The sequence below is a fragment of the Dermochelys coriacea genome, chromosome 7 (assembly GCF_009764565.3).
Source record: "Dermochelys coriacea isolate rDerCor1 chromosome 7, rDerCor1.pri.v4, whole genome shotgun sequence".
NCBI classification, from domain to species: Eukaryota; Metazoa; Chordata; order Testudines; family Dermochelyidae; genus Dermochelys; species Dermochelys coriacea.
Genome location: NC_050074.1, coordinates 31,651,745 through 31,676,557, shown reverse-complemented (window position 1 = coordinate 31,676,557; position 24,813 = coordinate 31,651,745). Strand labels below are relative to the sequence as shown.

The 24,813-nt window shown below is 43.7% G+C and overlaps 1 protein-coding gene across 23 annotated transcripts in view; it reads left to right on the top strand.

Annotated features, from left to right (window-relative positions):
• The window catches only part of MARK2 (microtubule affinity regulating kinase 2), a 105,423-nt gene that overhangs the window by 10,688 nt on the left and 69,922 nt on the right, over positions 1-24,813 (top strand). For 3 of the 23 annotated variants that reach the window (XM_043518091.1, XM_043518081.1, XM_038409028.2), the window contains exon 1: positions 21,918-22,043. The exons of 19 other annotated variants lie outside the window; for them this stretch is intronic. In XM_043518091.1, the coding sequence (XP_043374026.1) occupies positions 22,008-22,043 (36 nt within the window). In that variant the 5' untranslated portion in view covers positions 21,918-22,007. Of the gene's footprint in view, positions 1-21,915; positions 22,044-24,813 lie in introns of those variants that run through there. One more of the 23 variants, XM_043518077.1, reaches the window with a different exon arrangement.

Sequence of the window (24,813 nt, the reverse complement as noted above, 5' to 3'; positions counted from 1 at the left end):
AGTTTTATAAATTTTCTGGGAATGCATTTTTCAGGAAACTGTACATCAGGGGTTCTCAAACTGGGGTTTTTGGGACCCCTCAGGGGGTTTTGAGGTTATTACATGGTGGGGTCACAAGCTGTCAGCCTCCACCCTAAACTCCACTTTGCCTCCAGCATTTATAATGATATTAAATATATTAAATATTTTTAATTTATAAGGGGCTTTGTCGCACTCAGAGGCTTGCTATGTGAATGGGGTCACCAGTACAAAAGTTTGAGAACCATTGCTCTACATCCAAACCTTGTGCTGTCTTTTCTGGCTACTTGTGAGTGTTATCAAGTGGTCCAGGCTGGGGACTGGGAGTCAGAGCCAGGAACATGACCCAGGAGTCCTATCAAGGATTGGCTGTTTGATCTTTGGTTTGAGAAGAGAAAGGAAGAAACCTAAGTCAATTTCAGTCCACCACTCTGTAAAATGGTGGTAAACTAACCTAAAAAGGGAGGAACTCTTAAGCAATTTGGAGATCCTCTTGGGAAGTACCGTAGAATTAGAGTGTTCTAGATTCCTCCTTGTGTTCTTTATTCATCATCTGCCCACATGATTTAGCTCCAGTGGTCTGAATTCTAATCCCAGCTCCATCACAGATTTATTCACTCTGTGGCCTTGAGCAAGTCGATTCCTTGCCTCCCCATCTGTAAAAGGGCGATTATATCTACCTGTCTTGCTATGGAGTCTTACATTCTTAATTAGTTAATGATTGTAAAGCACTTTGAAGACTAGACTGCTACATAAGCTCTCATTGTTCTTTTCTGTGGGGAAATGTGCTGTCCTGTATGATGCTAGTTTGAATGGGACTTGTGCGTTTCTGGCTGTAGAACCAATTAAATCTTTGCTCACTAATGCTTAACATTAGTGTGTATAGTTTGGAGAAGTGATAGCGAGGGTATAAAATTCTCATTCTTTGTGATACTATCTACTGTCTGGCACTGTCTGAGAGTCTGAAGAGGAATAGAAGGCGCTCAAGAGCACTTGTTCTTTTGAGTGACCAAACTTCAGATGGTTGAAGTCCCAAATCAAAATTTAAAGGCCCAGAGTCTTGTGAATTTCAGCTTCCCTAGTAAAATCATGGATTTAAAGGCCATAAGGGATCACTATGATAACCTAATATGATGTCCTGCATAACACAGGCCATAGAACTGTACCCAGTGGTTCTTGCATCCAGCCCATAACTTTTGTTTGAGTTAGAGTATAGTTTTTAGAAACGCAACCAATCCTGATTTAAAGACTTCAAGTCATGGAGACTTCACGGCGTCTCTAAGTAAAGGGTAGTCAATTATTTTTTGTCAAGGTCCAGACTCCGGAAGAAATAATTAAAAAAAAAAAAAAGTAAATAGATTTTTGGGGTCCATTCAAAAGCATCTGGTGGTCTGGATTTGGCTCGCGGTCCGCCCATTGCAGGGGTAGGCAACCTATGGCATGCGTGCCAAAGGCGGCACGTGAGCTGATTTTCAGTAGCACTCACGCTGCCCGGGTCCTGGCCAACGGTCTGGGGGGCTCTGCATTTTAATTTAATTTTATATGAAGCTTCTTAAACATTTTAAAAACCTTATTTACTTTACATACAATAATAGCTTAGTTATATATTTCAGACTTGTAGAAAGAGACCTAAAAATGTTAAAATGTATTACTGGCACTCGAAACCTTAACTTAGAGTGAATAAATGAAGATTCGGCACACCACTTCTTAAAGGCTGCCGACCCCTGGCCTATTGAGTACCACTGGTTTAAGTACTTTCAAACGTACAAGAGTGGTCAGTCCCTATTAAAGTCACTCAGAGTCTAAGGGCTGATGAAGGTCTGGGAAGGAGAACAAAAGAAGGGAATTTTATATATATGCATCATCAAGATTCATTATAGTCAGCATAATAGACTTAAGTCTTTTAAGAGGAACTTAGAAGTGAAGGGAGTTTAGCCCCTGTGGATATGTTTTGGAATGTTGAGCCATGCTTAGGGGCCACAGAGATGACTCTGTGGGACACATAAGAGAAGGATTGTTCGCAGGTGGAGGGGGATGTGAATCTCAACTAGGGAAGGGCTAAGTTGCATAAACCTTAAAGGAGGTGACCAAGTACCAAGGGATCCAGTGTGGCCTAGTGGATAGAGCTCTGATCTGGAACTCCAGAAACATGACTTCTGTTCCTGGCTCTGCCACTGGCCTGCTTGGTGACCTTTTGCAAGTTACTTCTCCTCTCATCTGTAAAACGGGGATAACGATTCTTGCCTCCTTTGTAAAATGCTTTGAGATGTGCTGATGAAAAGTGCTATGTATGAGCTATGTGCTGGGGTTACTGTAACAAAACAAAAGCCAGTGGAGGGATTCAGCGAGGGGAGTGATGTGATCAAATTGACGGACAGACAAGGGAGATGACTTTAGCAGATGCCTGTTTGTATTGGGCAAGGGATGATGAGTGTGTCGGTTTCTGCAGTAGTTGAGATAGGACATAAGGGCTTGACCAAGAGATCCCCAGTTGTGGGGATGGAAGGATGGATCTTGGAGCTGATGAGGAGTATATATATTAGGTGTAAATGCCAAAAGGGAGGGAGGAATTACTTGAGATTCATAGATCAGAGTATATCTTCACTGCAGTTAGCATGGGTGATTGGCATCTAGCTCTGAACACCTGCATTAGACTAGCCATGGTGTGAGCAGCCACTGCAAAGCCCTATCCTCCTCACTGTGTTCTCACTGGTGCTACGCTTTCTTGTATTTGTCATTAGGACTTCTATGGTTCTTTGTGCTGCAGTGAGCTGAGTCGCTCTATGATTCTTTCCCAGTGAATTATGGGAGAACTAGTCTGTCCTCCTGGGCACATGGGGGAACTGAGGGAAGGCATTGGATTACCAGCACTTGAGTGACAGCTTGTGTCCTCGCTGCAAAGTGGGCAAGTTACCAGCCTGAATGAAAAGGGAACCTGGGCTTTAACCAACATCCGTAGCTGGGCTAGCTAGCCCAGGCTGAAAGCACCACTAAACTCAAGAGAGGGTTTTGTGTATGTGGGATGGTTTGGGGTGAACTTCCAGAGAAGAGCCTATACTAAGTCTCAAGTCATACCCTTAAAGGTCAAAAGGGATTAGCTAGGCTGACCTTCTACATAAAATAGGTCAGAAAAGCTCATTCTGTTACCCCTGTTTTGAGCCGAATAACTTGTATTTGACCAAAGCATATCATACGTGGTACAAGAGGGTGTTAGTAAGAAAAATGGGATGGAATTTATCCAGAGAATCACAGAGGGAAGAGAGTTCTCTCTAGGCATGTCTGGTTGGGAAAGTTACACCGGTTATAGTGGTATAACTTTTCCCTTCCCCTTTTTCGGTGGAAGAATGGCTTTTTTCAGTATATCTTAAACTCCTTCCCAAGTAACATAAGCTAAAACAATAAAAGGAGCTCTGATGCAGGAATAAGAACATCCACACAAAGATTGTATGGTTAAGACATTCGGATATAGATAAGATGCTTTTCTATGCTCAGGCCTTCAATATGTGGTGTTGCCCCTTTAACTTATTTCTGGTGATAATTCCCATCCCAGTGAAGGGGGCACTTTTGAACTTTGGGAGATTAGTAGAAATAGTGCAGTGACTGCAGGTACTGTTGGATTCTATTTTCCCAGTCACTGGGTTTCTGGCTGGTGGAACAGCAGTGGTGGCGGCAGGCCTTCCAGGGAAGGGCTGGACAGTACCCCATTATAGACAAGACCCTGGCATCGCTGTCCCCTCTTCAGTGTGTGATGCTTTCTAGTAGCTTGTCATAATGGCTCTTTGTTGCTTTGTTGCCAGCTGAGGGACACTAGCAGGCTTCATGTCTCACCAGGAGATAGGTATTTGAAGGCATGCAAGGTAACAGACTTTGTGCCAGGTTAGATCCAAGTTACGTGAGCTAATTTCAGCTAAATATTAGGTGTCTTCCTTTTTATTTTGGCAGGTCTTGCCACGTACCATCATGGTTCAGCTGAGATCCTTCCATTGGCAAGTCCCTAGGCATGCATTTGTTACCTTCTTGGCTATGGCATTATTTGATCAGAGCCTAAATTTGTTAGTTTTCAGAGCTTGGTGTAAAGCCAGACCTTTGCTGGAGGGTTCTCAAACTGGGGGTCGGGACCCCTTAGGTTTGTGAGGTTATTATGTGGGGGGTTGCGAGCTGTCGGCCTCAACCCCAAACCCTGCTTTGCCTCCAGCATTTGTAATGGTGTTAAATATATTAAAAAGTGTTTTTAATTTATAAGGGGGATTGCATTCAGAGGCTTGCTATGTGAAAGGGGTCACCTGTTCAAAAATTCGAGAGCCACTGGTCTAAACTAAGCCATAGAGAGAAGGATGGGACTGTGGTTAAGGCATGGCACTGAGTCCCAGGGGATCTGGGTTCAATTCCTGCCTGTGTCCCAGGCCCCCTGCATGTTTTTGAGTTCATCCATCTCTGGGTGTCACCATTCCCCATCTGTAAAATGTGAGTAGTAATTCTTTTGTCTTGTTGATTTTAGATATAAGCTTAGTCCCTGCCTATACTCTCTGTACATACAGCATCTATCACTTTGGAGTCTTGATCTAGATTGGGACTGCTAGACGCTACTTTGATACAAATACAGTAAAACCCCACTATAACGTGATAATTGGGGTCCAAAAAATTCGTTCGTGATAAATGCAGGGTCACTTTATAGCAGGGTAATAAAAATTTACTATTTCAAGCTGGTCAGTTTAAGTTTTGTTAAAAAAAAAAAAAAAAAAAGTTATCCCAGTGTGTTTTAAACACAAAAATAGTAATTTAATTACATATACATGAAAGAAACGTGAAATCGACTATACTAATCATTACGCAGATTGCAAAGTCAATCTGGTTGCATGACTCCATAATTTTAAATTTCCTCACTTCTTAAAAAAGCTATCTAGTGTGGTCTGCTTATTTGCCGCGGACTGTTGGCTTCTAGCAAAGTCAAGAATGCTTCTGAGTTGGAGGATTTTGACGCTGTCCACGTCTTGAGTTTCTAGCCACCTCAAACTGGCTTCTAGGTGCTTTACTGTCTCGGACGCTTTTGGTGGGGGAGTTGAGGTGCCATCATCATTGTCGTCATTAGCGCCACTGGTTTCAGGTTCTGGTGGTGCAGCTTCATTCTTCTTGCTGACATTTGCAACAATTTCATCATCTGAGATGTGTTCATATATGGGGCAGATGTCATCTGTTGTAAACCAGTTGAGGATATCATGATGACTGTGCTCATATTCTCTGAGTGCTTCTTTGGCTAAACGTACGTCATCTTCAGTGAATCTTGTAAATTCAGGCTCGTTGTTGTTACCATCATTGTGTGTAGATGATGGAAAAGCTGGACCAAGACCCTTTATCCAGCAGTGTTCAGTGCAAAGATAGCATCCCAGGCTTTCCTGCCAAGGTGAAAGACTTCTTTCAAGTTGGCTGATGCTGGTGATGTGTTGACGGAGGAGTTGTTATCCGCTACCATCCGCTTGATTGTTTCGCGATGATAGTTTTGCTTAAATACCAATATGATGCCTTGGTCCAGTGGCAGGATTTCTGACATAGTGTTCTTTGGGAGATGAGAGACTTTAATCTTGTTGTCACGACTGACAAGATTTTCCGCTGAGGGGTGGACAGGGCAATTATCCAGCAAGAGGAGAGCTTTTTGTTCCTGCTTGAGTTTTCACAAATGAGTCGAACGGCTGGTACGAAAGTTTTATGGAACCAGTCTTCAAATATGGAACTATTCATCCATTCTTGCTGTTGGTGTATTCAAAGGGAAGGGCCTTCATATTAACATGATGAAAACGTCTGGGAGACCTTGCTTTTCCAATCATCAGAGATCTGACTTTGTGGCTGCCAGACTTGTTGACACAAAACAAGAGAGTGACTCGGTGCTTCCTCTGCTTAAAGCCTTCTCGTTTGTGACTATCAGTCCTGGTTGTGAGGTTATGATTGGGTAACATTTTAAAGCATAAACCAGTTTCGTCGCAGTTGTAAACTTGATCGGCTGTGTAGCAACCTTCCTCCAGCAACTTTTTAAGCTCAGTTGGGTAGGAATTGGGAGCCTCTTTATCAGCAGAGCAGATTTCCCCAGACACAAGAACTTGGCTTATAGTGTGCCTTTTCTTGAATCTGTCCAGCCAGCCATTACTCACTTTAAATTTGGATTCATTTCCATTGATAAGGTGATCAAATTTCTCTGCTTGAGCTTTCCGAATCTAGGCTTTTGTCATTAGCAAACTTGACCTTTTTATGCTATAAACCAGTTTCCTCTTCAAGAATGCAGGGTAGCTAGGGAGCTTTTCTTCTTTTTTCCGCCCTCGCAGAGTGGACTCACTAATTCCTAGATCTCTAGCAAACTGAGTTTGTTGTTTGCCCTTCTTTAGTTGATCCAGGGTGTATAATTTCTCTTGGGCAGAAAACAACTTGTTTGCAAATTGGCGTATCCATAATGGTAAAATATTTTTAAAAATATAGGAAATGAATAACAAGTTCATAGGCAAACACCATACTCATGTACAACCCGAGAACTAAGTGCAATGGGCCTGCAGTGGCCACGAGTCACTTTTTCCTATAAGACCGGAAGAACACGGTTTATTTATAAATGTTGTAAAAAAAAAGTATTCCGGCAAAATGTGAACAGTATTACGGCTTTAAAGGGGAGCCAACTTATGATCGCGATATATCTGAATTCGTGTTGTTGCGGGGCATGTTATTGTGAGGTTTGACTGTATTAACTTTTCTGATTCCTTTCTTGGCTGGTATGTCAAGGATTCATATTTCTGAGTCCTGCTGGCAAATAGAGATGGTAAGATGTTTGGGGCAGGAACCATCTCTCCTGTGTTTGCACAGCGCCTGGCACAGTGGGTCCTGGTCCATAACTGGGACCCTTAGGCCCTACCACAATTCTAATCATAGATAAATGTTCACATCTGTGATAGCGAGTACTTAGGCTATGTCTACACTACCGTGGTAAGTTGACCTATGCTACACAATTCCAGCTACGTGAATAATGTAGCTGGAGTCGGCATACCTTAGGTCGAGTTTCTGTGGGATCTGCACCGGGGGGGGGGTCAATGGGAGACACTCTCCCGTCGACTTACCTTACTCTTCTTTTTGGGGGTAGAGTACAGGGGTCAACTGGAGAGCGATCTGCTGTCAATTTGGCGGGTCTTCACTAGACCCACTAAATCGACCGCCACTGGTCCAGAGCGTGGATTCTGACTGTAGTATAGACCTGCAGTTTTTAAAACTGCTGTTTAACAACCTATTTCTGCCCTGCAATCCAATCCATTCATAATAGCAGCACCTGAGTATTTCACAGATACTATTCATCTGAGCTTAAATACTGTTACAGCGTGTTGTGGAGAGTCCTCTGGATTCTAAATATCTGTTGCCTTAACCAATCTACCACTGTTGCTGGGAAATGAAGCATGAGACACAATCATACCAATGAATTATGTTGGATCCATGTACAAGTAATGTTTTGTGTTCATTCTTAGTTTGCTTACAAAGTTCATTCTCAGAGCTGTGCTGCCAGTGCACAAGCAATGAAGTAAAGAGCTGGGGGGGTGGGCTGTGTTTAGAAATGCAAGGTGGACATAGTCAAGCACTTTCTATCTGAGAATTGAAAAGCACTTTCCAAGCATTAACAGTCTCAGCTTTCTCATGCGTGGTAGATCAGTATTAGTCCTACTTCCCAAATGGGGCACAGAGCAAATGACTTGCACTGTAACTGTGGGCAAATCATTGACCAAGCTGGGAATAGAAACTTGCTCCTAATCCCTTGTTTTAATCACTATATTAAGAGCAGGAGGCAGAGAACCCAACTAGGGCTGAAGCTTCAGGTTACTCAGCTTGGAAGACAGTGTGACCTAGTAGATAGAGCACTAGACTGGGACTCAGGAGATCTGGGTTCTATTCCTAGCTCTGCCATTATCCTGCTGGATGACACTGGGCAGCTCACTTACATGTTTTTCCATCTGTAAAGTGGGAATAATGATACTTGCCTCCTTTGTGAAGCTCACTAAGATCTGCTGATGAACAATGCTGTATAAGAACCAGATATTATTATTAATAATAATGTATAGGATACTGGACTGAGAATCAGGAGAGCTTGGGTTCTTTACCCAGCTCGGCTATTGACTTGCAGGGTGCCTCTGTTCCTCTCATCCATTGTCTATTTGGATTGTAGTCTCTTCGGGGTAGAGACTGTCTCTCTCTACATGTGGTGCCTGGCACAGTCGGGAAAGGATGCCCCAGTTTTTGGTTGGGGTTTCTAGGTGCCACTAATGATACAGAGTGCAAATGCTGCTCTGTCAGCAATATTCTGGGCTGATCCTTTTGAGTGTTTGCTGCTTTGCAAACTGTTCCTAAATCATCTTGGAAAATGAGTGTTTTCCCAAGGCTAGAAGAAGGGGCAGAGCCAGGACTGCTAGGTCCTATTTCCATCTTGCTGTCTGACCTTGGAAGATGCTTCACCCCTCTCCATTCTCTGCCCTTAAAGTGGGACCTATCCTTGGCTTCCTCTTGGTGCAGTTGAGAATTGGTTAATGTTTGTAAAGCACTTGAAATTCTCAGATAAAAGGTGCTATAGAAATGTCAAATTCTTTTAATCTGGAAACAGTAAAGAGAATTGACACACGCACCCCTGCCCCAGTTCCTGTAAGTACACTACAAACTAGGAATCATGAGAGACTTTTCCTATCACCACCTAATGATGATGATGTCCATGGTGCACAAAACCTCTCCCTGGCATTCTGTGCACTTGAGATAAATGGCGACTGGGGCCCAAGTTAGAAATGTCTGTTAACCCTCCAGCTGTTTTTTCTGCATGACAAATCCAGTACCCTGACTTCTGTCTGTTCTGTGCTTGGTCGCACATGACATGGTTTATCTGGATTCCAGAGGCTTCCTTTGGAAGCTGCCCATTTTTATCCCCATCTGTCTTTTGTTCTCTTTTTAAAACTCTGAGTGCTTGCATTTGACTCTGCTCTGAATGACAAACACCCACTGGAGTTCAGGTTCAGAGAACTTCTGGTGCTTTGGCTTGTGGCTTTTGTGAAGTGGGCTTGGAGCTATGCTTACTAATGGCTTGTCTGTATACAAGTTGAACTACCTGAACTACACTGGGATGGTTAAATCAATACAACAACCCCTTCCCTGCAGTATGTATGTCGTTATATCAGTATGAGTTGCCTTTATTTTGGTGTCGCTATTCCCATGCTGGAAGGGGAATAAGCTGTAACTGCATCCACGCTAGGGCTTGTAATGGTGTAATTAGATTGGGGTAAAAATCTCACCCTAGAGGGATACAAACACTGTGTAGATGGTGCCTAATTAGACTGAAGAGTTTTTGGGAGTGTATCCTTTATTCACTAGCTGCTAAACATGCTCCATCTAGCTTATGTTTCTTAGGATTCTGCAGTGTTCATTAAACTCAACAGTTGACAGAGTTAGAACAAGCAGGAATTAGTGCAGACTCCTACAGGAATGAAAACCAAATCAATGGCCCCAATCCTGCAGGGAGTGTCTATGGGCCCATGGATCTGGTTGTAGGATCAGAGTTCTGGTTTGTGACAAACTTTAGCAGTTCTGAACACGCACTTTGAGTGACCTGTTTTTAATCAAAATCGATGTTTACAAAATTGTTTCCTGCTCTATTTAGATTTTTTTTTTAATTATTTCACTGTTAAGCTAATTTACTTTTTTTACCATCCATTCTGTTTACTTTTTGCACTTAACACAAGTTGGACAATTGAAACAGATGAGTCATTTTCACTTCTTACTGCCAGTTTTCACTTTCTGGCTCTGATACAGTATGAGGATGCTGTGATTGGGTTTGTGATGCTGGTGGGAAGGCACCTGTGTTAACTAAATTGCTTTAAGAGTAGAACTATTTTAAAAGCTTTTTGAAATAAAAATATAAATTTTATGTCTAACCTAAACTAAGTTCCCCTCTAGGGTGCATCTTCTTTAGGCCCCTCCTTCCCCCAAAGGATTTGTCCTTAACTTGTATTAGCTAACATGGGGTAAAATTCTAGTGACGTCAAGACAGTTTGTGGTTTTTAACATGAGTGAGCAGGTTGGGGTCAACCTAGTGTCCCCCATATCTTTACTCTAACCTGCTAACTCATGTTAAAACTACAAACTGTCTTGTCTTCACATGTATTTTACTTACACGAGTTAAGGACAAACCCTTTTTATAGTGACAACAAAACCCTAATATGGAGAAGAAATGAGGTGTGTCAGTGCATCTTCTGTCTGCATTTGGCCACTACACAGAAAATGTGAATGTAAGAGTGTGTGACATCTTGCCTTGTAATCCAATTTTATTTAGTTGAGGTGACCTTGTATAGTATAGTAGAATCCTTATATAGTGTAGTATCAGCTCTGGGTAAAAAAGTCTGTGTAGGCTGCTTTCAGAAATTTGAAGAAAAAAGGCATTTGGGGTTTTAGTATAATTTTTTATGGTCAAAATACTAGATTTGTCAAGCTTCTGTGTGCAGAAGAAGAAATGCTATGTTGAAAGAGGATGTTTCTTGGCATTCACTTAAAATTACGTATTGTATTGTACATACTGCTTAAAAGATAATGTCCTTGCAGTTTTAGGGCTTGTCTACAATGAGGCCACTGCAGTACTTCAGTGAAGATGCTACCCCATGCTGATGGGAGGGGTTCTCCTGTTGGTGTAGGTAATCCACCTCATCGAGAGGCGGTGCCTATGTTGACAGCAGTATTCTGTTGTCCATCTAGCACTGTATACATCAGGGGTTAGGTTGGTTTAACTGTGTCAATTAGGGGTGTGGCTTTTTCACGTCCCTGAGTGACTTAGTTATACCGACCTAATTTCCTAGTGTAGACCAGGTCTTTAGCTCTGTGTTTTTACTGTGCCAATTTTGGGCTTCTTCCCTACCAGCACAAGTAAGCACTTGGGCTTTCTAGAATATTTTGGGGCTTGTAAGTTACCTGCAGGGGCCAGTCCACACTAAAGTATACTTAGGGCTTGTCTACACTGCTAAGTTGTCGACAAAACTTTTGACTTTCATGGGTATTTAACTTTTGTCTTTTCTGGGGGCTGGAGGGAGCTTTTTAAAGTACCTATGAAAGACAAAAGTTTTGCCGACACAAGTGGCAGTGTGAACGTGGCTTTGTCAGCAGAAGTGCTCTCCTGCCGACCAAAGCTAATGCCACTCGTGGGGCTCGAAGTATTTTGTCGGCAAAAGTGCCGAGAAGGTACCAACGGAGCCTTTACACATGTTGACTTTTAGTGACAAGGCTGTGTCAACACAGCCTTGTCGCTAAAAGCTGCTTGGTGTAGACAAGCCCTTACACTGAAATAGTCCTTGGCTGTGTCTACACAGCCACTTTCAGTGCTAAAACTTTAGTCGTTCAGGGGTGTGAAAAAACACACCCCGAGCGACAGAAGTTTTAGCGCTGAAAAGTACCAGTATAGACAGCGCTTTATCCCTGGGAGATAAAGCTACCACCACTTGTTCGGGTGGTTTTTTTTATTGCCAGGAAAGCTCTCCCTCGGCGATAAAGCATAACTATGCTGCCCATGTCACAGCGCTGCTGCGGCTGCACTGTAACGTGGGCAGTGTAGACACACCCTTTGTTTAAAGAGCTTAGCTACGTGTTTGTACTGCTTCTAGCACAATATGGTCCTGATAGAGGCTTCTGGGCACTTCTGTAATAATAATAATAATAATAATAATAATAGAGTCATGGAACTTGGTTCTGACACAGTTGGATTTCACCGTGAAGACAGGGTTTCATCTCTCTCTTGGGCTTTCGCCCAGTTATAGAGCATGGTTTAAGGGGTCAGTTGATACAGAAGGCCCTGGCTTAGTTACTTTGTAGCATGTCTAGGCCTTTAGAAATCAGCCTCTGACAGAAGCAGGTCTCTGGCTGATTTCAGAACTTGACAATCAGCCATTCCTTGAGAATTATTTCTTCATATGTTTTGTTTTCTTCATCTTTGAAGTGGATTTTCTAATTTCTAAGATGCCCCTTGAGACACCAGTGAGGGAACCAGCTGCTAAATTCAGATGTTTCTCTAAGGCAAGGTAGTTCTTGGGAAAGACTTGCTCATTTTGCTGTATTATCTGTAGAATGCAGGTTGCTGTGCTATTCTTGCTAATGAAAACAGCATCTTTAATGGGTTGCCTTTGGTGATTTAGCACTTCAGTACTGCATGAATTTCTTCGGAGGAAAATCTTTGACTTAATTACTCTGATCTTGCCCTTGGAAAGGGATGGATGCTAATTGATTAGGTGACAGCCCTTTGTTTTGGTCTGACTCGGTGTTTGAAAAGTAGATTGGGGTAAGACTATGTTTTGGACACATGCTTTAGTGAACTAGTGTCCCAATAATTCATATTTCATTTATTGCAGAAAGCAATTAAATTCTAAATTAAGTTCAGTCCCATGTAGTTTAAACCATATGGTAAACTATGCCTTTGCCTTTACCTTTGCCTTGTTACCACAGTAGTTTTTTGGCATAAAAGCCTCTTTTTTTCACCTCTTTGAATAATCCTTAAAAATAAGAAATACTGTTAAACATGTTTTTAAACCCACCCCTATTTGAAATGTTGAAAAAAATGCTTGTGAATTACAGCAGATAAGGCATTCTGCCAATATCCAACTGAATACAAGCTGTAAAACCAATCCCTTAATGATGAAGTGTCAAATACTAGATGTTAAAGTTTCATTAGGCATTTTTTTTAAATAAACCATTTAGGCTCTGAATAGATTCCTCTGTTCTTGTAGATATTTAAATTATGGAGTACCCCCCTTTGCTTGTAATTTTGTCCAAATAATATTTATCAGCTTTCTGTGCAGTTAGCCTAGTAGAAAAACAATGATTGTATGGTTTCAATGCTGCATGGCTCATTTGAAAAAACAAACCACAATCTGTACATTTCTTAGTTGCTTAGGACTCCATGTTGTGGTAACTTATTGATGCTCTTCTTGTGACACTTTAAAAATGTGAAGTCTGGAGCACTTGTGCCCTCAAATTTTTGATGTTTTTTTGCTGACCCAATGTCAACTTGATTTTAATTCAAGATGTTTCTATGAATGTGTTCCATGTGGCTAGTATTTGGATAGGCGCACTGTATGACTCTTGGAATCTCATGGCTTTCTCCCAAAGGAGGAGCCTATAGTCCCAGTGACTTGGCAATTGTTTTGGTTGGATAATTATAATTTATCAACTTAAATTCATGGAAGGTGCTCAGATAATATGGTGATAGGCAGCAGCATAAAAACCCATAGATAGATTCCCCTTGCAATGGTGTGGTTATCCTCCTTTCCAGTCCTAAATGGTTGGTAGCATTGCTGTAAACAGCTGCAGCATGACACACCAAAGGTGGCTACATTTAATTGACAGCTTTATTATTAATTTATATGACAGTAGCACCTGGGTGCCCCAAGAAAGATACAGGCCCAGTGCTAGCCACTGTACAGGTACACAGTGAGCGACAATCTTTGCTCTTTGAACAACATCTTTCATGCACCTTGGTGAAGTGCCCTCTGTGTATGTACCTTGTCATCCACTTCTTTAAAAAGATGTTGAGTGTTTTGGGGATTTTGGGGAGAAAAGGCAGAATATAAAAATCAATCCTCACTGTCTCTCTTGTCTCACGGAAAATGAGCTGCTGAAAACCTCCATTGGTTGAAACTATGTTCTCAAAATCCAAAAAGCCTTGTAGAGAAACTGGTCTCATTTCCAGAATTGTCTGTTGTTTTGAGAATTACAGTTGCAAGATTAGAACAAATCATTTGCTCTCAAAGCACTTGGGGACAGAGGAGCCGCTGAAGAGAGTGAGGATTTATTACTGCTTAGCACAGATGGAAGGATACCTGATTTCCTGATTTTGTGTCCAATGTAATTGGAGCCAACATATGGTGCTTGCAAAAAAATCATGGAGGCTGAGACAAATCCAGGGCATAATACTCCATATCAGGGCTGGTTGGAAAATTTTGTTCTTCCGAAAATTTCAAGATTTTTGGCAAGAAATAAAAACTGCATATTTTGATTCTGTAATGTCATCATGTTGCCTTGTCAGAGTTATAGTTTGGATTCCTCATGCTCCTCTATAGATTAGGCGCCTGGTTGGACTAGATCTCTCATGATGCATTAGCTTCCCTTTTTGGTGAGAGGAAGAGGTGCATCATGGGAGTCATGTGGCTGTGGGGCAACATGAAGGTGTAGCCCAGATAGGGAGCCTAGCCCATAGAGGAGAATGGGGGAATGAGGCATCTGAACTATGATTCCCAGGAGGCATCGCAGTAGCATTTCAGAATAAAATATTTTGATGTTTAGGCAGTTCAGTTTTTGACCCCCCCAAAAATCAAAATTTTCCATTGAAAGTTCCACACACGTTTTGCAGAAAACTTTTTTGTCAAAATATTTTAGAATGTTTCCAATGGGTCAGCCCTGTGCCATGCACTTAGCTTTTCAAACGTCCTCATACTTCTTGTAATGTAGTAGGTAGACACCCTGTTTTACAGATGGGGAAACTGAGGCTTAGAGGTGGCATGATTTGCCTACTCCACTCATGGAGCCTGTGTCACAGTTGGGATTAAAACACAGGTATTTTGGGGCTCTGGTTCAGTCTTCATCCTGTGCTGGTAATACTACTTGGGATGCTTGGATTAAAAGGGATCTTGCTAATATTGACTAAACTTCACCACAACCGGATGAATAAAGAATAAATAATGTGTGTGTATATATATTTATCAGTGTAAATTTCACTTCACAATTCCTCTCCACTAACCCCATACAATGCAGCCATTTCCAGAGTGAGAGAGTAATGGAACAGCATGCAACAACAATGTAGAATGTTCAGAGGAGGAAGCAAACACTGTAGCAAATTGAGATTGCAGTGGATTGTACCTCCAGAATTTAAGCAATTACTATTTTGGGTCCCCTAGTCCAGATTTCCCAATGGGGATATCCTGGGTTGGAAACAGCCAGCCCAGTGCTCATCTAAATGGAGAGCAAACTGCTTTTAGTTGCTGCACTGGATGGAATCGATTGTTTGTTAGGACAGTGGGACATTGTGATGGAATTGATTTGACCAGCAACAACAAAAAGGCAGATGCCTGAAAGAATTGTAGGGTCAAAAGCAAATTGAAAGAGTATTTACAAAAGGATTATGCAGTTTGCCCAGACCCAGGAGGGATGGAGGGAGGCCCAGGGGACTACAGTCAAAAGGCTCTTAATTTACATACAAGTGTGTTTAAGACGGTTTGCACTCTGTCTTCTTGGGAGAGGCAGGAAACTGTCCTTCTCTCCCAAACTCCCTGTAATACTGCTTAGTTGAGCAGGTGCCTTATGGATATGTGGAGGGGGGAGAGGAAAAAAGGGTTTCCAGCCTTCCACTGAGGCAGCTCCTTGGCCTGCACTGGAATGATCACATGGAAACCTCACTTTTTTTTTGTTTTTGTTTTTAAAGGGGAGGAAGGTGAGGGGCCCAGATTATTTTGGCCTTCATTTAGATTGGGGGTGAGTGATTGTAGGAGCCACCATGGGCACAGTTACAAACACCCTGAGGATAAATCTTTTGAAAGGAATGCATCCTGAGGCCAGCATCCCATAGGGAATTCTGGATAACTCTGGAGGAATAACTTTAAAAATCCTTAAATAAGCCCTAGACTATATAGACTAAGGAAGAGAGAGTTCTTAGTATAAAGCTGGAAATGGTTGAGATAAAGCGCCAAAAAGCAAGCAAACAAACAAAAAGAAAGATGGTGAAGGAAATGGCAAAGCTGGGTTACGGAGTTACTGCATTTAGGCCTTGTCTCAACACAAGTTGCATCGCTTAACTGTACTGGTATGGTTATACTGGTACAACTCCCCCACTGTGAGTGCAGATCTAGTCACTAGATGTGCTGCCCAAAATAATTTTTGAGCTAAGTCTCCCTCCTTGCATGTTTTTGGAGAGAGGCCGTATTGCATTAGACCATTGCACCAAGGGAAAATGAGAGGTAGAGTGCTCCCAGCCCAGATTTCCTGTGTGACCTTGGGTAACATTGCATAGTCTCTCTGTGCCTTAGTTTCCCATCTGTAAAATGGGGGTTATAGCATTGACTTACCTCATGGCGGTTTGAGGATGATAAATGCTTTAAAGATTTTGAGGCTCTCAGCTACTACTGTGATGGATGCCAGATAAGTATCTATGGGCATGTCTGCACTACAGCCCTAAGTCGACCTATATTAGGTTGAGTTACAGCCACTGCAGTGGCTGATGTCCACACCACCCTCCTTCTGTCGGTGGTGCGCGTCCTCACCAGGAGCACTTCCACTGACTGAAGGGGGGTGGGGGCTGCTGAGAGCCAGGATGCTCCCCACTCTGGGAGTGGGGTGTGTGGAGGCGGGAGGGGGGGAAAAACAGTTGCCCAGGCTTCTTGCCTCCCTGAGCGGGGAGTCTCCGGGTAACAGCCTGGCTGGGAGTGGGGACAAGACAGCCAACAGCCGATTCTACATAGGCATTGTGTCGCCCTAACTACACCAACATAAATGCTACGCCTCTCACATGGAGGTGGAGTTATGGCTGTGTAGTAGGGCACTGACATTGGCAGGACAAGGCTGTAGTGTGTACACTGACATAATTAGGTTGATGTATGCTACCTTATGTCGACCTAACTGTGTAGTGTAGACTAGGCCTAAAATAAAATGACTGAGGTGTTCCCTTGTATAATTCAATGAGACCCTCAAACAGATGCACTAGTATACTGGGATTTTATAAAACTCTCCTTTTGAACATCTTGACAGTTTGGTTACTCAATCACAAGTTATGAAACCAAAACGATCATTATGAGTTTCCGGAAACCACCTCCATAGCCTGTCTGCCGAGGAGAGGAAGAATTGTTCAGAAATCCAAATGCCCCCTCAATCGATTCTCCCAAGGAGCTGAACATAATGTTGCCAGGTCCCATCTGTTTCCAGAAAGGTTTTTGTTTCCCCAGTCAGCTGAGATTTGTTCTGATTGCCTGTGTTTTGAATCTATTTCCCTAAATTAAGTATCCTCGCACCTTCTTGTCAACTGTTTAAATGGGCCATCTTGATTATCACTACAAAAGTTTTTTTTTCTCCTGCTGATAATAGCTCATCTTAATTAATTAGCCTCTTACCGTTTGAATAGCAACTTCCACCTTCTCTGTAAGTGTGTGTGTGCGCACACACAATCTTCTTACTATATGTTCCATTCTATGCATCCGATGAAGTGGGTTGTAGCCCACGAAAGCTTATGCTCTAATAAATTTGTTAGTCTCTAAGGTGCCACAAGTACTCCTGTTCTTTTTGTGTTTTGAAGGTACCTGTTTGGCTGGTCTGCTCACGTTTTAAGCCTGATCTCATTTATCACCTTGGGCAAGTAGATTGAAACTTCCCACGTTATCGAGTGCTTAGTCAGTTCCTTCCTTTCTTCACCATTTTCATCTGCAGCTGTACAGAGTTAAACTTTTGCTGTATGACTTTTGGGGGAGGGGCATCTGGGTTAGTAATCTTGTAGCTACCTGAGCTGGGCTAAATTGCTGTGTGGATGGGAATGTGGACAAGTGGTTACTCACCAAACCTCGCAGTGCTGCTTGTTTACTTGTTTTAAATATGCTTATCTTATTTAGCCACTTCCCAGGATGTTGAGAGATTTAATTAACCAACATTTGTAAAGTGCTTTGTGATCCTCTCCTTGGGTTTATCTTCACTGCAATTACTGGGTTCTTTTCCAGGGGTTGCCCCAAGCCCCCTGCCATCCACACTCATTCCTCTTGCTTCAGTTTAGATAAGCACCACAGTGCTGCTTTCAGCCTGGGCTACTCCTGGCTGTGGTTATAGTCCAGGTTAGAGCCCAGGTTCCGCTTTCACTTGGGCTGGTAACCTGCTAATTTACATAGTCATCCGATGGCTTCCCAGAGTTCCTCGTGTCTTTCCAGAAGGATAGACAGATTCTCTGTTGATTCACTGGGAAAGAATCAGAGCAGCTCAGCATAGAGAACCATGGGATATGTCCCCAGAAGTTCTGGCAACACACAAGGAAATGAAGCACCAGTAGCACAGAATAGCTTGGGTATGGTGCTGCTGTGTGATTGCTTGCTCCCATGCTAGTTAGTCTATGACCCGTTGCCTCTAACCTGGACAAAGTGCAGTGAACACCGACTCCCTAAGGAGGGCAAGTGTAAGAGTTGACAGAGAAATCAGTTTGAAAAGTAACCTAGAAGGAGGGCTGGGTGAAGGAATTGTATTTGTGTCCTTTATTTGTTGCTTCATGGTTTACAAAAATAGCCTGAAAGGTCTAATTTCCATTTGCTTTTGATATCGAAATCTCTGGCCTAAAAGACTCCATGGCTGGCTATAGAACTCATCGTATTGTGAGACTGTAATCCTGGGGAAGCGTCAACCCTACTACCGTTGAGAAGAAAATGTTTCTTTAATTTTTAGAACTCGTTTTGTGTTGTGGTTTTCTGAGAGTGATTCATTAAAACACTTGGTAGAAAAGATGCAAGAATTCTATTCCTCTTGCTTCAAGTGTAAACTGTAGTAGCTGAGTACCTCACCATCTTTACTGTATTTATCTTCATAGCCTCCCCAGTAAGGTAGAGCAGTGCACTGTTATCCCTGTTATATAGAAATAGAATAGGAAGGCGCACAGACTATAATGTATATGACTTGCTGACAGTTACCCATGGAGTCTGTGACAGACCAGGGACTTCAACCCTGGACATCCCAAGTGCTAGGCTAGTGCCCTAACCACAGGACCATCCTTCTTCTCTTTACCCCTTAAAGACTGAAAGAGCACCCCAAATGCATGAGACAGCCCCTTCCACCCACTGAGTCTTTAAATGAAAACATCAGACTTGATATTTCCAGAAGGATGGCCTTGCGGAAAGCATTGGGCTAGGCCCTGCACAGGCCATCGACATGTCATCCTGGTCCATGAGTGGGGCTTCTAAGTGTTACTGCCATAGAGATATTAATAATTAATAGCACTTGAGATCTGGGTTTAATTCCTTGCTGTACCACAGACTCCTGGTGTGATCTTGAGAAAATCACATCACTCTGCACCTCCGTTTCCCCATCTGTCAAATGGAAGAAAAATAATCCTTCCTTTTGTTTAGATGATAAGCTCTTGGGGGCAGGATCTGTCTCTTGCTATGTGTCTGAGCAGTGCTCAGCATGGGGGCATTCTTATTTGGGGGGTCTGTGCAGTGCCTGGCATGATGAGGAGGACCCCCAGTCTTGGCTGGGGCCTCTTGGCACTACTACAATATAGATAACAATTTTACAGGCTTTTTTTTTTTAAGGGACAAAACCATCTAGGCCTTCTTTATAAAGAGTGGCACAAATCCAATGTTTCTTATGACGATTCAATTTAAAACCTATCTTTAAAACACTGAATGTACTTTACCTTCCTGTTCCCAAGCTCTGGTGGGAGGGGGAGGAACAATTGATTCAGGATCCCATTGTAGGGGGATGTGACATTGTCATAAAGGTGTCGGCTGTTCAGCCCTTCTGAACCTTTTAAAATTGCCATTCCCTGCTGAGAGGCAGAAATAGAATAGGAAGGCTAAGCCCTCTGCAGAAGTGTCCTCAGCATGTTTTTGTAAAGGAGATGAAGAGGGTAGGAGAACACAAAGTTCAGTCTCCGGTTACATGGTAGCTTTGAAGCCAATAAAACTTAGTCTATATGGCTCTGGGCATGCACAGTCTCCAAGAGGGTTTTCATTTGAAATGTGCTGTGCCCTCTTTGGCTCATCAAGGGGCTGGTCAGATCTCATGGCTGAGACTGAGGCATGTTCCAAGGGGGTTGTCATATACTGGAACCTTGTAATTGGAGCAAGCAATTAATGAATCGGGATTCCTGGGTTCTATTCCCCGTCCTGCCACTGGGCTCATGTATCTTTCACTCTATTTTGGGTACTTACATGGCTCCCATTACCGTGTATTTATCTTCACAACCTTTGTGTGAGGCATGACAGTGCTATTATCCCCATTGTACAAATGGGGAAGTGAGGCGCAGAGAAACTAAGTGACTTGCCTGCTGACAGTCCCACAAGAAATCTGTGGTGCACATTGAATTGAAGCCAGGTCTCAAGTCCCTAACCACTGCGCCATCCTTCCATCAGCCATAGAAACAAGCCACTTAACCTGTTCATGAATCAATTTACGTTATAAATGGAGCTAATTCCTACTTCTTGGGGTGTGGGTGAGGTTTGCTTAATAACTAAATGTGATTTGAGATCTTCTGGTGAAAGTCACTTTAGAACATAGTGTTATGAGACAGGACATAGCAGTCAAAGGGGTTGGCAAGTTTCTCTGAGTATTAATGGGCTGTAGGGCGTGTATAAAGGAGGCTATCATAGGAATGGAAAAGACCTATCCAGACTATCTTGTACTAGCATGTGTAAGGGAGCTGTATTGGCCCAGCCCAAGACTCTGTGGTGGGGGTGAGGAGGATAGTTTACTGCTTTCCAACAAATCAAGCAGACTCCGTGGAGCACCATGATTCAGTGTTGCTTTTGAGCCTAGTGTCTCATCGTAGAGAAGTGTAGCATCCTGTATAGAATGCTAGTGTCACGGCCTTCAGGGAGGGTGGATTTGGAGCCACTTGCAAATGTTTGGCTTTTAACAGCAACTTGTGGAATTAAACCAGGAGGCCAAACGAGCAGGATTTTAGTTTGCAACCAGCTGTTTTGGCAGATCTCCGGGGGACACTGTCTAGAACCAGACGAGATAATCTCTGTTCAGTTTACTGCCTTTGGCTCAGTAAAGGGGCGTGGCTGGGGAGAGAAAGCAAACTCTGCACATTACACATCCTTTCTGGGTAATGCCTGCCCCAGATAAGAATGTGCAAGGGCAAGTATTTGGGAGTCACTCACTCAGTCATTGTGGATGGATTGGAAGAGCCTGTAATGAAACCATTGCCACTTCTCTTGAAATTCCCTGTGTCTGAAAACAAAGACCAGAACTGCTTTTGAAGTCTTAAAATGACTGTTCCAGGTTGGGGATTGATATTGTAAAACCTTCTTTCTGTGATGTCTCCCAGATAAACTGTCTCCCTCAAAATCCTTTGAAGGTTAGAACTAAAGGCAGAAGTGGGGAAAGCACTTTAGGCAGAACTCTCAGCTGAGAGAGAATGAAATGGGAAGAAATTATGCTGATGGCAGTTGCTGAAGGTAAGGCCTAAGATCATGTGAACTAAAGGGGTGGTGGGGGAGGCTGGTGTTAAACAAGGGGACCCAAAGAAATAGAGAATTAGAGATTAAGTTGTTTGGGGCTGGAACTGTGATGTACAACACTGGGAACACTGCCAACACTTACCAATTGCCATTCCAACTGTGACCTTGTTTGGTTTTCGACTGTCAGAATTTGTTGGCTGACATTTTGCCAAAATGACTAGTGATTTTGGGTGTCCAATTTAAGCTTTAGAGCGGCCTGATTTTCAGAGAAGTGCTGAGCGTCTACCCTTTTTATTGCTCTTCACTTCTAGAAAGCTAGGTCATTAGCTGCTCAAGGATACCATGGAATACTTTCTCGCACTACTTAAGTTGCAATGCTTCCTCAACCCAATTTTGAATCCCACTCCTGTGTTCAAAGTCATCCCCCCTTTCCTCCCAGCCCTGATCACAGTGCCTCCTTGATAATTTTTGTGGCGGTAGTAGTATCTTAAGTTCTTTGAAGGATGCCAGCCCTCTTCTGGTGGGGAGAGAGCACCATCATGGGGTGCGTTTTTCCCCTGAGTGTTTAATTTTCACAGCTTCCAGGTTTCTCATGGTGTTGCTGCTTTTGCTCTGTGCTGCCCAGCTGCAGGAAGTTCCTTTTTTTTTTTTTTTTTTTTTTTTTTAAAAAGAGTAAACCTGCCTCTTCTCCATGTCATGGTGGGGAGGAAGGGGCGGTGCGTCAGCATAGGGAAGTAACTTTCAGTTCTCCTATGGAGTTGGGACAAACCGTAGTTACCAGCCATGAGAATCGGAAGGTAGTTTGTCTATCAGCTCCTGATGACTGCCTCGATATGGAAGAAGATTAATGGGCTAGTGAGTATGTGGGACTAGTAGTTAATTGCCATCTCAGGGTTGTTGTGCTTTTTTGGATCTAGCTGGGTGTTTGCAGACTGCAGATGTTGCACCTATTCTAGCTCCTCCTGAGAAGTGATGGGAGCAGCAAGGTGTGTTGCCTTTTTGTCTCTGAAATAAGCTGGAATTTCTCAGTGACAAGACTGTAACTAACACCCTAGCTTTCGTGTAGGCTGGGTGTGTCGGAATTATTCTTAGAACCCCTGATGGGACACCGAGTTTCTTTAAACCAGTTATTTCTTTCCTGGCGTAAGCATTTTTCAGTTGTCTTTGTTCATTCCAGCTGAATCTCCCTGCCATCCTCCTTTGCTCTGGGATCTAATTGACCAGAATGACATTAAAGACTCTAATTAGCCCAGTGCAAACAGCACACCCTCAATCTCTCCTTTTGTTCTTGGGAGCCAAGAAATCTGCAAATCACGATATAATAAAAGGAGCTGCCAGGGGAAAAGCTTCAGGGGTATTGGAATTAGGGTGCCAAATGGGAGTTTTTGAGCAAGGAGCATGTGTAGTCTCACCAGTAATGGCGCTTTTTATATCTCCAGCTGTTTTTATTGATGATGTATATGGCATAGTTTGACCAGCAGAACTGAGTGTGGCCCCATGTTATTTCGGTGGTGTTGAATAATTCACACACTTAGTCTTTTCCCATTTGCAATAGTGCAAAACTTGGGAGATGGCTTAATGCTCTGAATGTTATGTTTGAGTCAAAAGGTAGGATCCTAGGAAAGCTGGTTTGGCCCTCCATATCGCCTTGAAAGCTCATTCTGTAGGATGACACCAACTCGTCTCATTGAGTGGACATTAAACTTCCTGGTGCTGTTCATACTTGTAGCAGTTTGACAAGGTGTTGCGGGCCTGCTGTTTTTTGTGGTTGGTTATCAGGCTGCTGCTCTAATAACAATCCTTGGCATTTGCCCTTGTGCCTTCAACTCAGGCTTTAAAACTCCCCAGTCTAACCCCAAATCTCATCTCTTGCACTGTATTATGAAGATGACAATAAACAGCTTCATTTGCTAAGCCAAAAATAATTCTCACTGGGGCAAGTAGGATTTTGCAAGGCTGCATGAATTGAGCCTCAAACACCCCTGTGTTGTAGGGGATATCCCCTATATGTAGAGGAAAAGCGAGACCAGTGAAGTGACTCTACTCTCGCTCTGGCAGTCAATCTGTGTCCGAGTGGGGATTAGGAATTGAGTTTGGGGCCCCAAACTCAATCTGTTAGGCCAGGGGTAGGCAAACTTTTTGGCCCGAGGGTCACATCTGGGTGGGGAAATTGCAGGCTGAGGCAGGGGATTGGGGTGTGGGGTGTACGAGGGGGTTCACAGCAGGGGGTTGGGGTGCAGGAGGGGTGTGGGGTATACGAGGAGGCTCATGGCAGAGGGTTGGAGTTCAGGAGGAGGTGTAGAGTGCAGGAGGGGGCTCAGGGCAGGGGTTTGGGATGCAAGGTGTGGCATGGAGCTCAGGGCAGGGGGTTGAGGTGTGGAGTGCTACAGGGGGCTCGGGGCAGGGGTTGGGGTGCAGGAGGGGTGCAGGCTCCGGCCTGGTGCCGCTTACCTAGAGCAGCTCGGGGTGGCAGTGGTGCTCAGAGGGGCTAAGATGGGCTCCCTGGCCCTGCGCTGCTCCGCTCCGCTCCTGGAAGCAGCCAGCACCATGTCCCTGCAGTCCCTGGGGGAGGGGGGTCGAGGGCTCTGCGTGCTGCCCTCCCTGCGGGTACCTCCCCCAAAGCTGCGGGGGGGTGGTGCTGGAGGCGAGGGCAGTACCTGGCACCCTCTGCCCCCCCTTCCCCAGAGGCCACAGGGACGTGGTGCCGGCCGCTTTCAGCAGGGCCCGCGGCGCCACAGGGCTGGCAATCCTGTGGGCCAGATCCAGTCCACAGGCCGTAGTTTGCTCACGCCTGTGTTAGGCCATGTTGCTTCTGAAAGGAGACTCAGTACACATGTTCCAGAGAGGTGTGTTTGTGTGCGCCTTCTCTCCTGTATTCTGGGACCAGCACAGCTACAGCAACACAGCTTTTTTATGTTTGTTCCTTATTTATTTTGGTAGAGGCTAGAGGCCCCAACTGAGATCTGGGCCCCCATTATGGTGTGCACATTAGTAGTAATAGTTCTATGATATTCCCTAGAAGCTTCAACTGAGGTGAGGGGCCCCAATTATTGTGTACCACAGTACTGCCCTGAGGGCCTTGATTGCAGATACCCATTAAGGTGTCTGCATTCATAGTAGTTGGGGCCTTTAGATGCTACCATAATAATAAAGTACACATCATAATATGGGACCTTGATCTCAGTTGGGGCTTGCAGGTGCTACCCTAGTACTAAGATTGAGCCCTATTTTACCAGGTGCAATCGAGACACGTAAGGAGAGAACTTGCAGTATAAATATCAAGCTCTAACTGCTCAGGGGCCCTTTTGGCATAGTATCAGCCTCCATGCCCCATAGTGATTGGAAGCAGTTCCTGGCATTCGGTACGCATGCTGACCTGGGTTTGCAGAGGGCTGAGCACCAACAGTTCCCTCTGCCTTCCATGGGAGTTGAGGGAGCTCAAGCTTTGTCACTTTAGCCAGCACAAATATCTGCTTTGTTTCCTTTGACGCTTGGCCAGTGCTGCTTTTTTCACTCAAGTTATCGCTGAAGAATGTTTTGCTTCCCAGTAACCTTGCTTTGTTAGCACAAGGAGCTGTGAAAACTTAGCAATAACTCCAAGGTCACTTGGTCTTAAGCAGCATCT